The sequence below is a fragment of the Bufo gargarizans genome, chromosome 1 (genome assembly GCF_014858855.1).
Source record: "Bufo gargarizans isolate SCDJY-AF-19 chromosome 1, ASM1485885v1, whole genome shotgun sequence".
Classification (NCBI taxonomy): Eukaryota; Metazoa; Chordata; class Amphibia; order Anura; family Bufonidae; genus Bufo; species Bufo gargarizans.
This window is the reverse complement of record NC_058080.1, coordinates 540,596,049-540,611,106: the sequence shown is the minus strand read 5'-3', so window position 1 is coordinate 540,611,106 and position 15,058 is coordinate 540,596,049. Positions and strand designations below refer to the sequence as shown.

Below are 15,058 nucleotides of genomic sequence, written 5' to 3'. Positions count from 1 at the left end.
TTATTAACAATATTTTTCATTCATTTATTTGGCATCGCTACCGGAAGAGGCGCCTTATTTTTGACGGGGCATGCACCTCGTCATAAATTAGGTGCATCTATGGGAGTCCTTGCACCTGCCAGAAAATCTACACCAGCCACGTAGTCTTTCAGAAACATTTCCGCATTTTTCCTGGCGTAAAATCAGTAAATATGCCGAGGCCCCAGTCCTGGCCCTTGCCACTCCTACGTTTAAAAAGTTGCAAAAAAAAGGAGCCTTCCAATAATTTTACACCAAAAAGATACATAAAACTTCATAAATGACCCCCAGTCAAGCTGTATTTCCGCTGCTGTAGGATTGAGCAAATTTATGACGAGGTGTGTGCTTTGTCATAAAGTAGGCGCACCACCAGCAGTCCTTACTCCAGGAGTAAAAAATTATTCCAGCCCCTGTTTTAAGCCGTAACTGTTCGTAAATGTGCCGTGCCTGATGTTCCAACCCCTGCCTCTCCCAGGTTATGAACACGGTGTAAAAAACATTTTAAAAAAAACTGTGCGACAAAATATTGTCCCACATACATAAAAAAAAAGTTGCAAAACAGGTCTTGCGACTAACTTTATGCCAAAACCAAGCATAAAATGATAGTAAATGACCGGCAATGTCTTTTGTGACTGTCAGAAACCTATTTCAGAAAGTATATTAGATATTCATGTTACTAAGCATGTAATAAGTATCACTAGAGAAGTGGTCAGCATGTTTTACACTAAAGATCCAGTACGGACAGGATAGGGACAGTGTAAAAACTCTATAAATTTCTATTTATTGTACAGTCATGGCCAAAAGTTTTGAGAATGAAACAAATATTAGTTTTCACAAAGTTTGCTGCTAAACTGCTTTTAGATCCTTGTTTCAGTTGTTTCTGTGATGTAGTGAAATATAATTACACGCACTTCATACGTTTCAAAGGCTTTTATCGACAATTACATGACATTTATGCAAAGAGTCAGTATTTGCAGTGTTGGCCCTTCTTTTTCAGGACCTCTGCAATTCGACTGGGCATGCTCTCAATCAACTTCTGGGCCAATTCCTGACTGATAGCAACCCATTCTTTCATAATCACTTCTTGGAGTTTGTCAGAATTAGTGGGTTTTTGTTTGTCCACCCGCCTCTTGAGGATTGACCACAAGTTCGCAATGGGATTAAGATCTGGGGAGTTTCCAGGCCATGGACCCAAAATGTCAACATTTTGGTCCCCGAGCCACTTAGTTATCACTTTTGCCTTATGGCACGGTGCTCCATCGTGCTGGAAAATGCATTGTTCTTCACCAAACTGTTGTTGGATTGTTGGAAGAAGTTGCTGTTGGAGGGTGTTTTGGTACCATTCTTTATTCATGGCTGTGTTTTGGGGCAAAATTGTGAGTGAGCCCATTCCCTTGGATGAGAAGCAACCCCACACATGGATGGTCTCAGGATGCTTTACTGTTGGCATGACACAGGACTGATGGTAGCGCTCACCTTTTCCTCTCCAGACAAGCCTTTTTCCTGATGCCCCAAACAATCGGAAAGAGGCTTCATCGGAGAATATAACTTTGCCCCAGTCCTCAGCAGTCCATTCACCATATTTTCTGCAGAAGATCAATCTGTCCCTGATGTTTTTTTTGGAGAGAAGTGGCTTCTTTGCTGCCCTTCTTGACACCAGGCCATCTTCCAAAAGTTTTCGCCTCACTGTGCGGGCAGATGCGCTCACACCTGCCTGCTGCCATTCCTGAGCAAGCTCTGCACTGGTGGCACTCCGATCCCGCAGCTGAATCCTCTTTAGGAGACGATCCTGGCGCTTACTGGACTTTCTTGGACGCCCTGAAGCCTTCTTAACAAGAATTGAACCTCTTTCCTTGAAGTTCTTGATGATCCTATAAATTGTTGATTGAGGTGCAATCTTAGTAGCGACAATATCCTTGCCTGTGAAGCCATTTTTATGCAACGCAATGATGGCTGCACGCGTTTCTTTGCAGGTCACCATGGTTAACAATGGAAGAACAATGATTTTAAGCATCACCCTCCTTTTAACAGGTCAAGTCTGCCATTTTAGCCCAATCAGCCTGACATAATGATCTCCAGCCTTGTGCTCGTCAACATTCTCACCTGAGTTAACAAGACAATTACTGAAATGATCTCAGCAGGTCCTTTAATGACAGCAATGAAATGCAGTGGAAAGGTTTTTTGGGGATTAAGTAAATTTTCATGGCAAAGAGGGACTATGCAATTCATCTGATCACTCTTCATAACATTCTGGAGTATATGCAAACTGCTATTATAAAAACTTAAGCAGCAACTTTTCCAATTTCCAATATTTATGTAATTCTCAAAACTTTTGGCCACGACTGTACTTGGATGCTGTGATTTGGATGCTGGTAAATGGATGGCCTAATTAGGCTCACAGGGTTTTATGAGGCAAGAAAATCTGCAGAATTGTTGCGGATTTTCTGGTGTGAAGTATTGTGCAGATTGGTGAAGATTTCCTGCATGAATCTCTCCATTCAATTCAATGGCAAACTGATTCTGCAGCAGAAAACGTTGCGGAAAAATCCACAACAAAATCCGCACATTGGAGGGACAGTCCCTACTTTTGACCTAAGTTGATCTGAGGTATAGAATTGCAGTATTATATTTACAATATTGATGCAGAAAGTGTTTGTTTCCTATCTGTATATTAGAGCCTATCTTGTATGTTATTTCATTATTTCATGCAATTTGAAGTTGGAAATAGTTTTGAGCTATTGTGTAAAATAGTATAATGTAAAAGTGTATAAATCTGCAGGAAAAAATGGATCTTTCACATAGTGAACCCAAAGTGTCCCTTTTTGACTGTCCAAAAAGTTGGGAGGTATGTGTATCTATGAAACTAGCTGACTTGCGCTAGCTAACTGAAGACATCTGTGTTGATCCTGTGTTCTTATGTGCCATATTGCTGAGAAAAATGATGTTTTAATATATGCAAATGAGTCTCTAGTGGCAGAGAGAGCAGAGCCTCTAATAGCAACCATTGCTCGTAGAGTCTCATTCGCATATATTAAAACGTAATTTCTCTCAGCAGTGAAGGACACATATGAACATGAGACTAACACAGATGCCTTCAGCTGTCGAGTGCACGTGGTACAGGACAGCCAGTGTCATAGGTGCAGATGTGGCGATGCCCTTTAAGGGTACACAGATTTTAGTAGCAGTTTTTGAGCCAAATCCAGAAATGTCTATGGGGAATATAAGACTCGGGACACAAGAACTTCTTTGCTAAAAAAAAAAAAGCTTGGTTTTTACTTGTTAAAGAAATGGCAAACAAAATGCATGTGTGTAGGGACCCTTACCCTATCTAATGTTGTAGGGATATTGTCACATCAAGTTGTTTTCATGTGGTTTCCATTGTCTTTTTCAGGGTTTACATCAACTTCATTGACATCATTGGAGCTAATGTTGGCTGGAACAGTACTACCCTTGCTGGATTTGAAAATAAAAGTGGGAATACAAAGGTGTAATCGTAGCTATTTGTAGCTATAATGTACCTGAATGCTTCATCTGATTATATTGTACTTTATTCAATAAATAATCACGATAAACAACAGTCATTCATTCAATCATTTTATGTATGGATCACAATTACAAGGTTTATATATAATAGAATTTTCGCAAATATACACGTAATTTAAAATTAGGTCAGTGGCACACCATTACCATAGCCAAGAAATTCCCAGTGTAATAATTAAACATTTTTGGCCTAAATGGCCTTCATCAGACACTGAAATGCTGTACTATGCGTTAAGTAAGGCTCCGAACAAAAGGCCTTAGACTAAGGCTCCTTTCACACAGGCGAGAATTCCCCGCAGGTGTAATGCGTGAGGCGAACGCCCCCATTCACTTCAATGGGGCTGTGCACATGAGTGGTAATTTTCACGCATCACTTGTGCATTGCGTGAAAATCGCAGCAAGCTCTATATTGTGCGTTTTTCATGCAACACAGGCCCCATAAAAGTGAATTGGGCTGCGTGAAAATCGCAAGCATTCGCAAGAAAGTGCGGATGCGGTGCGATTTTCACACATGGTTGCTAGGAGACGATCAGGATGGGGACCGGATCTTTATTATTTTCCCTTATAACATGGTTATAAGGGACAATAATAGCATTCTTAATACAGAATGCTTAGTAAATTAGGGATGGAGGGGTTAAAAAATTATAATAATTAAACTCACCTCATCCACTTGTTCGCGCAGCCCAGCTTGTCTTCTTTCTTCTTCTTTGAGAACCTGGGAAAAAAGGACCTTTGGTGACGTCACTGCGCTCATCACATGGTCAATCACCATGGTGATGGGCCATGTGATGGACCATGTGATGAGTGCAGTGATGTCATCAAAGGTCCTTTAGCCAGGTCCTGAAGAAAGAAGAAAGAAGAGGAGATCCACTGCGCGACCAAGTGGATGGGGTGAGTTAAATTTGTTTATTATTTTTAACCCCTCAATGGACATTTTACTAAGCATTCTGTATTAAGAATGCTATTATTTTCCCTTATAACCATGTTAGGCTACTTTCACATTAGCGTTCGGGGCTCCGCTTGTGAGTTCCGTTTGAAGGCTCTCACAAGCGGCCCCGAACGCATCCGTACTTCCCTAATGCATTCTCAGTGGATGCGGATCCGCTCAGAATGCCTCAGTCTGGCACCGTTTGTCCTCTGCTCCACTCAGCAGGCGGACACCTGAACGCTGCTTGCAGCGTTCGGGTGTCCGCCTGGCAGTGCGGAGGCAAACAGATCCGTCCAGACTTACAATGTAAGTCAATGGGGACGGATCCGTTTGAAGTTGACACAATATGGCTCAATTTTCAAACGGATCCGTCCCCCATTGACTTTCAATGTAAAGTCTGGACGGATCCGTCTGAGCTACTTTCACACTTAGAATTTTTTCTAAAATATAATGCAGACGGATCCGTTCTGAACGGATCCCATCGTCTGCATTATATAAGCAGATCCGTCTGTGCAGACCCCAGACAGATCCGCTCTGAACGCAAGTGTGAAAGTAGCCTTATAAGGGAAAATATTAAAATCTACAGAACACCTAACCCAAACCTGAACTTCAGCGCATCCGCGCTGGAAAAAAATAGAACATTTTTTTTGCAGTGTGGAATATATCGTGAGGATCCGCAAACGGTTTGCACTCGGCTGGTACTCATGTATTGCAGACCGCTACTTGCGGTCCACAGCATGGGACACACACACTCATGTGCATAAGCCCTAAGGCTAGGGCTACACGGCGACATTTATTATAATGATAGTAAATGGTGTTGCACTACGACATGCTGCAACGTGAAAGTCGCACAGAAATCCAACTTAGATCGATTTTTTGCGACTGTCGTGTCGCAATCACAGCATGTTGCATGTCACAGTGCAACACCATTGACTATCATGATAAAAAATGTTGTGCGACAAAAAGACGCACGAAACATGTCACCATGTAGCCCTATTGCTGGGGCTGGAGTCCTAGCCCCAGCACTGCCCCTGACACTCTCACACTCCGCCCAACTGGTGAACATGTTGCAAAACTGGCTTAGAAAAGGGGACTTGTGACTAAAATAATTACAAGTCCCATAATGTGCCCTTTTGTCTAACCTTGTTGGTTAATCATGCTGCAGCCTCTCTCACTTATTCATTTACACAGCATGAACCATGGAAAACGGGGACTATCTGATAGTTACAGTCTCTCACAGAGGGGAAAAACTTGTTGGTTACATACAGTATAACAGCACAGAGTTGGGCAGTTACACACATACAGTAGTGAGGCATAGAGCTATCAACAGCAATGGAAATTGCTGCTTGCAGAGTAACTCCACAGGTGGTTACCAACAATAACAGGACCACCTCTTGACACAGGCTATAGTGCCGCTCATGATAGACTTTAGCACTATACAAATTCCTCAGTGCACTCATACCAGGAGGTTGTATATGACGATCTCTGGTAACAGTAAATTTTGGGTATCTGGCTCAGGAGCACCCTCATTACAGTCTCTAGGCCAGAAGTGGAACTGCTTGCAATATACAGGAAGGCCTCTGCTCCCAAAGCAAATGCTCTTTCCAAGAGGCCCATTTAGCTACACTAGTCCAGAGCAGGTCCACAGTGAAGGCAGCCAAACAGCGTCATTGGATCTCATCATCATCATGACTCCGTGGTAGCGGAGTCCATAACTTAATTCTTAGATAACCCAAACCAGAACCTCGTACACCTTACTTGATGACACAAGTTCGCTCAACACTAATCATGAATCATCTCAGCAGGCCTAACTCCAACCATGGATCCTCCTCACAGTTGACTAATTAATGGCAGGTGCAACATGGCTTTGCAGCATTCTGCCATACCCCCTCGGACTATCATCTCTAACCTCCTCCTTTTTAAACCCTAGCCACTCCTCGGAAAAAACTCTTCTGGTGCAATGCTACTGCATCCGCACATGTAACTCCAAGGTCAGCCTATAGCCCACTGCTACACAGTGTGATAATTACATTAATATGTCGACACGGTTGGACAGTTGCAGTCTCATAATCCCTTTGCGCCCCCTGACGTGATAGAACATCTGTGGGGCATGAGAGGTGTATGGAGAAGGGGTCATCAGATGATCGTACTATATATGCACTGTGGATATAGCACTGGGTATATCACAGGGGCACTGTGGATAACTTTTAACCTGGGGGTGGACTGGGAACTTAAAGTGTCTCATGTTGTAGGTAGGTTTGCAGCACACCAGACCTGCAGGGTATTAGCGACAGTGAGGTCACGGTATGGGCAATCGAGGGTTACTCACTTTTCTGAGGAGAACCCTGGGCAGGCATGCGACAGTGAAGGAGAGGCAGACACTAGTTTCTCTGGGGCACACTCTGTAGATAGGGACCAGGCCTGATGGTATGTGAGGTGCCCTGGATGTTGTAGGTGTTTTGAGTGCCTTAGGTAAGGTCCCTTTAAGGATCGTGACGGCAGTGCCTGTAACGGTGGCACACCGGTTTGCAGGAGGATTAATAGAGTACACAGTTGGTAAACCAAACGTTGCTTTTTTTGGTGAAACAGTCCAACTTTTTACAATCAGTTGCAGTGGTGTATAATGCAGTCCTTTACAGTAGAAAATGCACAGCAGGTTTACTTCACAGCAGGTTTCAATCTTGCAAGATACTTGGAGGGTATACAGTTAATGCTTTGCAGTACAATGCTGCTCTATCCCCACAGCTTTGCTAGCTGGCTGGATCCCAAGGCCCGGATGCCTAATTGTTGGCTTAAATCCTTGGTGTAAATATCCTTCCTCCAGTATTGGCACTTGCTTAAGGTTACAATACGTTCTTTTCCTAGCTGTCTTCACTGCTGGATAGGAAAGGTGACTGCAGGTTTCTCCCAGGAGGTGCTCTCCTACTACTGGGGTATCTCAACTGAGCTAATCTTAGCCTCAGGAGCTTCAGGCTGACTAGGAGGCTCCTCTAGTCCCCTGGAATACACTCGGTCTCCAAGCAGGCTGTACTCCTTTTAGGCTCCTGCTCTGCGCGTCGGTGCACAGCGTAGGAGGACCTCACCGCAGGTGCGGACACTAAAGATGACCGGCTGGAAGGGACAGGTACTCTCACCTCAGACCCGGAGACGTCCGAGTCCTTAAGTCCTTTTTCCTCCTGGTCCGGTGGAGTCCGGATCCTGGCGGAGGCAATCTGGCGCAGCTCACGTAACTGCTTCTCCAGCCGCACGATCTGGTTGTCCAGGCTTTCAGTCTCAGGATCGCTGTCCTCCGATGTCGTCGCCGGCACTTGTGAAGTAGATGGCGCGTCCTGCGCAGCCGCTGCAGGTTCAGGTGAGACGTCCGCTCTCTTTCCTTTTCGGATGTTTTCCAGGGCAGCATGGAATCTTTCCGCATCTTCTAGTTCGCGGATGGTCTTCTCCCTGCGAGGCAGCTCAGGTGAGGGCCATGGGCTTACCCTCTTCTCCACCACTGTAGGTTGCCAAAAGACGTTCGGGCCAATGAAGGAGCCCCGTTCTTGAAAGGCATGATGGGCCGGTTCTGGAGAGCGCACAGATTCGCGCTCACAGCCAGTATGGTCCTCATCGATTTCCCAGTCCTCCGATTTCTTCCTGGGACGGGACACAGCAGTGGCGTATGGGCCTCGCAGGCCCTCGGCAGGGGTAAACTCAACTTCCTCTCCCTCGCGGAGGTTATGCAGGTGCTCTGGGAGGTAGCGCCACTTGACGGACCTCCGATTAACATATAAGTCTCTGCCGGTAGTATAGTCTTTTATGAAACTGAAGCCTCGGTCCTTGTCAAATGCCACAACCAACCCCATTCGACTCTCCAGGCAGGGTTGGGTGTCAGTGTGGCGCTCATGAACGGTCTTTGCCAGTTCTTCATAGTAGATCTTAGTTTTAGTTGTCTTCTTTATTGCGGCCTCCCGGATCTCTGCCACTAATGCTGACCACTTGAATGAGGGCTGGAAAAAGTCTCTCCAGGAGCCGTAATAGGTCTCCGGTTGCGTCCTCGGTGGCAGGCAGGTGGGTCTCTCTGGTCCTGGAGAGTAGGCCGGTGGAGCATCCTCTTGCTCTACACCAATAACATCCATTTTTAACAGGTCAGGCGCTGACATCCCAGCAGAGCAGTCTTCACTCTTCAACATGCTCGATCCTTCTCTGGAGAGCGACAGGGTGGCGCCAATAATTTCAGACAGATCCTCCCATTGCACTGGGAGGCCGCCCCCCAGGTACTCCATTATGGGGGAGGCGGAGTCCATTTCTGCAGACATGCAAATGTCCAGACAGGGCGGTGGCGCAGACATATCGCCTTTCCCGCACTTTTCAGCAGAAGGCGCCAATTTTTACCGCTAATTTAGTATGAAGATGACGCAGCAAATAAATCCAGTCAGGTTAAGCGGCCATCTTTGAGCAAAATCGCTGTCTATTCACTGACAGCAAGCGGTGGCTTAAACAAACGGCAAACAGTCCATGTAATATAATCTTCACACCGCAAATTATTACAGTTCTGTCACGGCTGTTTAAGGGTAACAAGAGTATACACAGTAAAAAGAGCTACTGACCGGACCCCAAACTAGGGAAGAGAAAGGGTGACCCCTGTCAGACCCTCAACACTCTCCCTATGTTGCTAAAGCACATGCCCGGATCCAAATGGTGGAACGAGGCATGCCCGCGTACCTTAGACTGATGAGCCCTGTAACCCCTACAATAGTGGAAGGGGCACGGCCGCCGATGCCCTGCTCAGAATATGGAGGGAACCGGGGCCACCTCAGATCCAGTCAGGAAATCACCAGGTACATAACAAAGTCTGCACACTTAGCTGATGGAGCTGCAGCCGCAGAGAAGACGGATCCAAGGACCGCTGGCAATATCCGGAGTGCTTGCAGCAGCAGAACACAGGTCCAGAGAACTAGTAGCTAAAGAAGTGAAGATACTCAAGGCAGAGCTACAACTGAAAAGAGAAATATAATCCACGCCCTGCAATAGGAGGAGGGGTGATTTAAAGGCAGAGAAATCAAACGCAGGAGAGACAGCTGGGAGTAAAGACCTCATCACAGGGGCGGAGAAACAGAACAGTGAGAAAACCTCCAACCCTAAGTGACATCATCACAGGGGTGGAGACACAGAGCTATGAGAACGTCTCAAAGCTCTGGTAGTGACAGTACCCCCCCCTCTACGGGTGGACTCCGGACACCCAGGACCCACCTTCCCAGGATGAGCCCTATGAAATGCCCTGATAAGGCGAGTGGCTTTAATGTCCGACATCGGAACCCACATCCTCTCCTCAGGACCATAACCCTTCCAATGAACGAGGTACTGAAGAGAACCGCGGACAATGCGAGAGTCCACAATTCTGGAAACCTCAAACTCCAGATTGCCATCAACCAAAATCGGAGGAGGAGGCAAAGAGGAGGGTACCGTGGGCTGGACATATGGTTTTAAGAGAGATCTGTGAAAAACATTATGTATCTTCCAAACCCGTGGAAGATCAAGGCGGAAGGCAACAGGATTGATGACTGACAAAATTTTATAAGGCCCAATAAACTTGGGACCCAATTTCCAGGAGGGAACCTTCAGTTTAATATTTCTTGTAGACAACCACACCAGATCACCCACATTCAGGTCCGGACCAGGCACACGTCTCTTATCAGCCACACGCTTATACTTCTCACTCATCTTTCTGAGATTACTCTGAATCTTTTCTCCTCCTCAGGTAAACCAGAAAGAGCCCCTCCCGAGAATGTCCCAAACTGCGGATGGAACCCATTTGCACCAAAAAAATGGTGACTTATCAGAAGATTCCTGACGACGGTTGTTCAAAGCAAACTCAGCAAGAGGGAGAAATGAACACCAATCCTCCTGGTTCTCCGCCACAAAACAGCGCAAATATGTCTCCAGATTCTGATTGAGGCGCTCAGTCTGACCATTCGACTGCGGGTGAAAAGCAGAAGAGAAGGACAGCCGAACCCCCAGGCGAGAACAGAAAGCCTTCCAGAACCTGGACACAAACTGCGTGCCTCTATCGGAAACAATCTCAGAGGGAATGCCGTGCAATTTAACAATATGATCGACAAAAGCTTGCGCCAACGTTTTAGCATTGGGTAAACCAGGGAAAGGAACGAAATGAGCCATCTTGCTAAAACGGTCCACGACCACCAGGATCACCGACTTCCCCGAGGAACGAGGAAGATCCGTGATAAAGTCCATGGACAGGTGTGTCCAAGGACGGGAAGGTATGGGTAACGGGAGAAGGGAACCTGAAGGTCGTGAACGAGGGACCTTAGCGCGAGCGCACGTCTCACAAGCCGCCACAAATCCCTCCACAGACTTACGAAGAGCCGGCCACCAAAATCTCCGAGCAATGAGATCTACCGTGGCTCTACTCCCGGGGTGACCAGCAAGAACTGTATCATGATGTTCCTTAAAGAGTTTGTGACGTAGCTCAGGAGGCACGAACAACTTCCCGGAGGGACAACGGGCAGGTGCCTCAGACTGGGCAGCCTGGACCTCGGCCTCCAAATCGGAATATAGAGCAGAAACAACTACCCCCTCCGCCAAAATGGGACCCGGGTCCTCGGAGTTTCCTCCTCCCGGAAAACAGCGAGAGAGAGCATCAGCCTTCACATTCTTGATCCCAGGGCGGAAAGTAACAACAAAATTGAATCTGGAGAAGAACAGAGACCATCTGGCCTGTCTCGGATTCATACGCCTGGCCGACTCCAAGTACGCCAGATTCTTATGGTCGGTAAATACGGTGATAGGGTGCCTAGCCCCCTCCAACCAATGGCGCCATTCCTCGAAAGCCAACTTGATGGCCAACAACTCCCTATCTCCCACATCATAGTTTCTCTCTGCCGGGGAGAGTTTTCTAGAGAAAAAGGCACAAGGTCGCCATTTGGCAGGAGAGGGGCCCTGGGACAAAACTGCACCCACACTCACCTCGGAAGCATCCACCTCAACAATAAAAGGTAAGGAAACATCGGGACGCACCAAGATGGGAGCAGACGCAAAACTCTCTTTAATCTTAGAAAAGGCTGCAAGCGCCTCCTCCGACCAAGAGGAAAAATCCGTCCCCTTTTTTGTCATGTCAGTAAGGGGTTTGACAATAGAGGAATAATTCAAAATGAACTTTCTGTAGTAGTTAGCAAAACCCAGAAAGCGCATCAATGCCTTCTGATTTTCAGGAAGCTCCCACTCCAGCACAGCACGGACCTTCTCCGGATCCATGCGAAAACCAGAAGCAGAGAGGAGAAAACCCAGAAATTGAATCTCTGATACCATAAAAAGACATTTCTCCAGCTTGGCATACAGTTTATTTTCCCGCAGTATCTGCAGGACCTGAAAAAGATGATCCTGATGAGTCTGAACATCAGGGGAAAAAATCAAAATATCATCAAGATACACCAATACAAATTTCCCCATTAAATGATAGAAAATACTATTAACAAAATGCTGAAAGACGGCCGGAGCATTCATCAGGCCGAAAGGCATAACGAGATTCTCGAAATGCCCGTTAGGGGTATTAAAGGCCGTTTTCCATTCATCCCCCTCTCTGACCCTGACCAGGTTGTACGCGCCTCTCAGATCCAATTTGGAAAACACCTTGGCCCCAACAATTTGGTTGAAGAGGTCCGGGATCAGAGGAAGGGGATAGGGATCGTGAATCGTGATACGGTTCAGCTCCCTAAAATCTAAGCAAGGTCTCAGAGAGCCATCTTTTTTTTTAACAAAAAAAAAAACCCGCGGCAACAGGCGACTTTGAGGGACGAATATGCCCCTTCTCGAGACTCTCGGAGATATAGGTTCGCATTGCGAGTCTTTCCGGTTGTGAGAGATTGTAGAGGCGTGCCTTTGGCAGCTTGGCGCCGGGAATGAGGTTAATGGGACAGTCAAACTCCCGGTGAGGAGGTAGCTCCTGAACACCGCTCTCGGAAAACACATCCGAGAAATCAGAGAGAAATGATGGCAGAGTTTTAGTAGACACCTCTGCAAGAGTGGCTGTGAGACAATTCTCTCTACAAAAGTCACTCCACTCATTTATTTGCCTTCCTTGCCAATCAATAGTGGGGTTATGTCTAGTGAGCCAGGGTAGCCCCAAAACTAGAGGAGAAGGCAATCCGTTAAGGACAAAACAAGATATCTCCTCCACATGAGTGTCACCTACAGCTAGCCGGATATTGTGAACAATGCCTTTCAGAGATCTCTGCGAGAGTGGGGCAGAGTCAATAGCAAAAACAGGTATATCCTTTTCTAATGTACAAACCTGAAAACCATGCAAGGCTACAAATTGAGTGTCAATAAGATTGACGGCCGCTCCACTATCGACAAAAATCTCACAAGGAATGACTTTGCTCTCTAGCGCCACCCTGGCAGACAGGAAAAAACGGGAACTGCAGGTCAGAGGAAAAGCATCAATTCCCACATCAACTTTGCCCAAAGTAGCAGATGAAGCAGAACTTGATGATCCACCTCTTGAGGTTTTTCTCTTATTATCGCTCTTAGTACAGTTCAGGAATCTCCTAGACGGACAAACATTTGCCAAATGACCTATGCCCCCACAACAAAAACACACCATATTCTGAGGACTAAATCCTCTTTTATCAGGGGCAAGTCGGCCTAGCTGCATGGGCTCCTCCTCAGAGGGGAGCGAGACAGGATGAGACCCCTGCATACTGAATGAGTCCGCACCATTGCCCCTAGACTGACAATGGCTGGACGGAGAGGTCTTGTTTCTTTCCCTTAGACGCCTGTCAAGGCGTACCGCCAATGACATGGCAGACTCTAAGGATGTTGGTCTCTCATGGAAAGCAAAGGCATCTTTCAAATCCTCTGAGAGACCATGACAGAACTGACTTCGGAGTGCAGCATCATTCCAGCCTGAATCAGCTGCCCATCTCCGAAATTCAGAACAATAAAGCTCCGCAGACAGTTTGTTCTGGCATAGAACACGTAAGTTCGATTCTGCCAGAGCAACATGATCCGGGTCATCATATATCTGCCCCAGGGCCACAAAAAACCTTTCCACGGATCGCAGGGAAGGATCCCCTGATGGCAGCGAAAAAGCCCAAGTCTGAGCATTACCTCTGAGCAGGGAGATGACAATCCTCACCCTCTGTTCCTCATTACCAGAGGAGTGGGGACACAAACAAAAATGGAGTTTACATGCCTCTCTGAAGCGAACAAAATTCTCACTGCCCCCGGAGAACGTTTCCGGAAGTGAGACCTTTGGCTCGCAACAGACTCCATGAGCCGGAGCAGAGCCCAATGCTTGTAGCTGAGTCAGAGATTGACGGAGATCCGCTACTTCCAAAGAAAGACCCTGCATGCGGTCAACCAGGTCAGAAAGCGGATCCATGTCAACAAGGACGGTTTTGGTGGATTATAATGTCACGGCTGTTTAAGGGTAACAAGAGTATACACAGTAAAAAGAGCTACTGACCGGACCCCAAACTAGGGAAGAGAAAGGGTGACCCCTGTCAGACCCTCAACACTCTCCCTATGTTGCTAAAGCACATGCCCGGATCCAAATGGTGGAACGAGGCATGCCCGCGTACCTTAGACTGATGAGCCCTGTAACCCCTACAATAGTGGAAGGGGCACGGCCACCGATGCCCTGCTCAGAATATGGAGGGAACCGGGGCCACCTCAGATCCAGTCAGGAAATCACCAGGTACATAACAAAGTCTGCACACTTAGCTGATGGAGCTGCAGCCGCAGAGAAGACGGATCCAAGGACCGCTGGCAATATCCGGAGTGCTTGCAGCAGCAGAACACAGGTCCAGAGAACTAGTAGCTAAAGAAGTGAAGATACTCAAGGCAGAGCTACAACTGAAAAGAGAAATATAATCCACGCCCTGCAATAGGAGGAGGGGTGATTTAAAGGCAGAGAAATCAAACGCAGGAGAGACAGCTGGGAGTAAAGACCTCATCACAGGGGCGGAGAAACAGAACAGTGAGAAAACCTCCAACCCTAAGTGACATCATCACAGGGGTGGAGACACAGAGCTATGAGAACGTCTCAAAGCTCTGGTAGTGACAAGTTCACTTTGGCCCAGCAATTTTCAATAAAGCAATTAGGGCTTGGTCACTTTAAGGCAAATAACAGCACACAGTTTTTGTATCCGCAATGGCGCAGGAATGATCGTATCCTGTTCGTGACGCCAATTTATGCAGCACGCCAGACCTGCAGGGTATTAGCGACAGTGAGGTCACGGTATGGGCAATCGAGGGTTACTCACTTTTCTGAGGAGAACCCTGGGCAGGCATGCAGCAGTGAAGGAGAGGCAGACACTAGTTCTTCTGGGGCACACTCTGTAGATAGGGACCAGGCCTGATGGTATGGAGGTGTTTTGAGTGCCTTAGGTAAGGTCCCTTTAAGGATCGTGACGCCAGTGCCTGTAATGGTGGCACACCGGTTTGCAGGAGGATTAATAGAGTACACAGTTGGTAAACCAAATGTTGCTTTACTTGGTAGCTGCATGTCAGGAGAAGGCCCTCAGCATATCCTGGGCTGGTGCCTTCTCACTTCTGTCTCCACAGACTCCTGACTAT

At 46.9% G+C, this 15,058-nt stretch overlaps 1 protein-coding gene across 1 annotated transcript in view; it reads left to right on the top strand.

The window, feature by feature from the left end:
- Positions 1 to 3,595, top strand: part of LOC122924434 (macrophage migration inhibitory factor-like) — a 44,112-nt gene extending 40,517 nt beyond the window's left edge. Inside the window, exon 3 of the mRNA XM_044275530.1 lies at positions 3,410 to 3,595. Within this exon, the coding sequence (XP_044131465.1) occupies positions 3,410 to 3,509 (100 nt within the window). The 3' untranslated portion in view covers positions 3,510 to 3,595. The remainder of the gene's footprint in view (positions 1 to 3,409) is intronic.
- Positions 3,596 to 15,058: the final 11,463 nt, after the last annotated feature.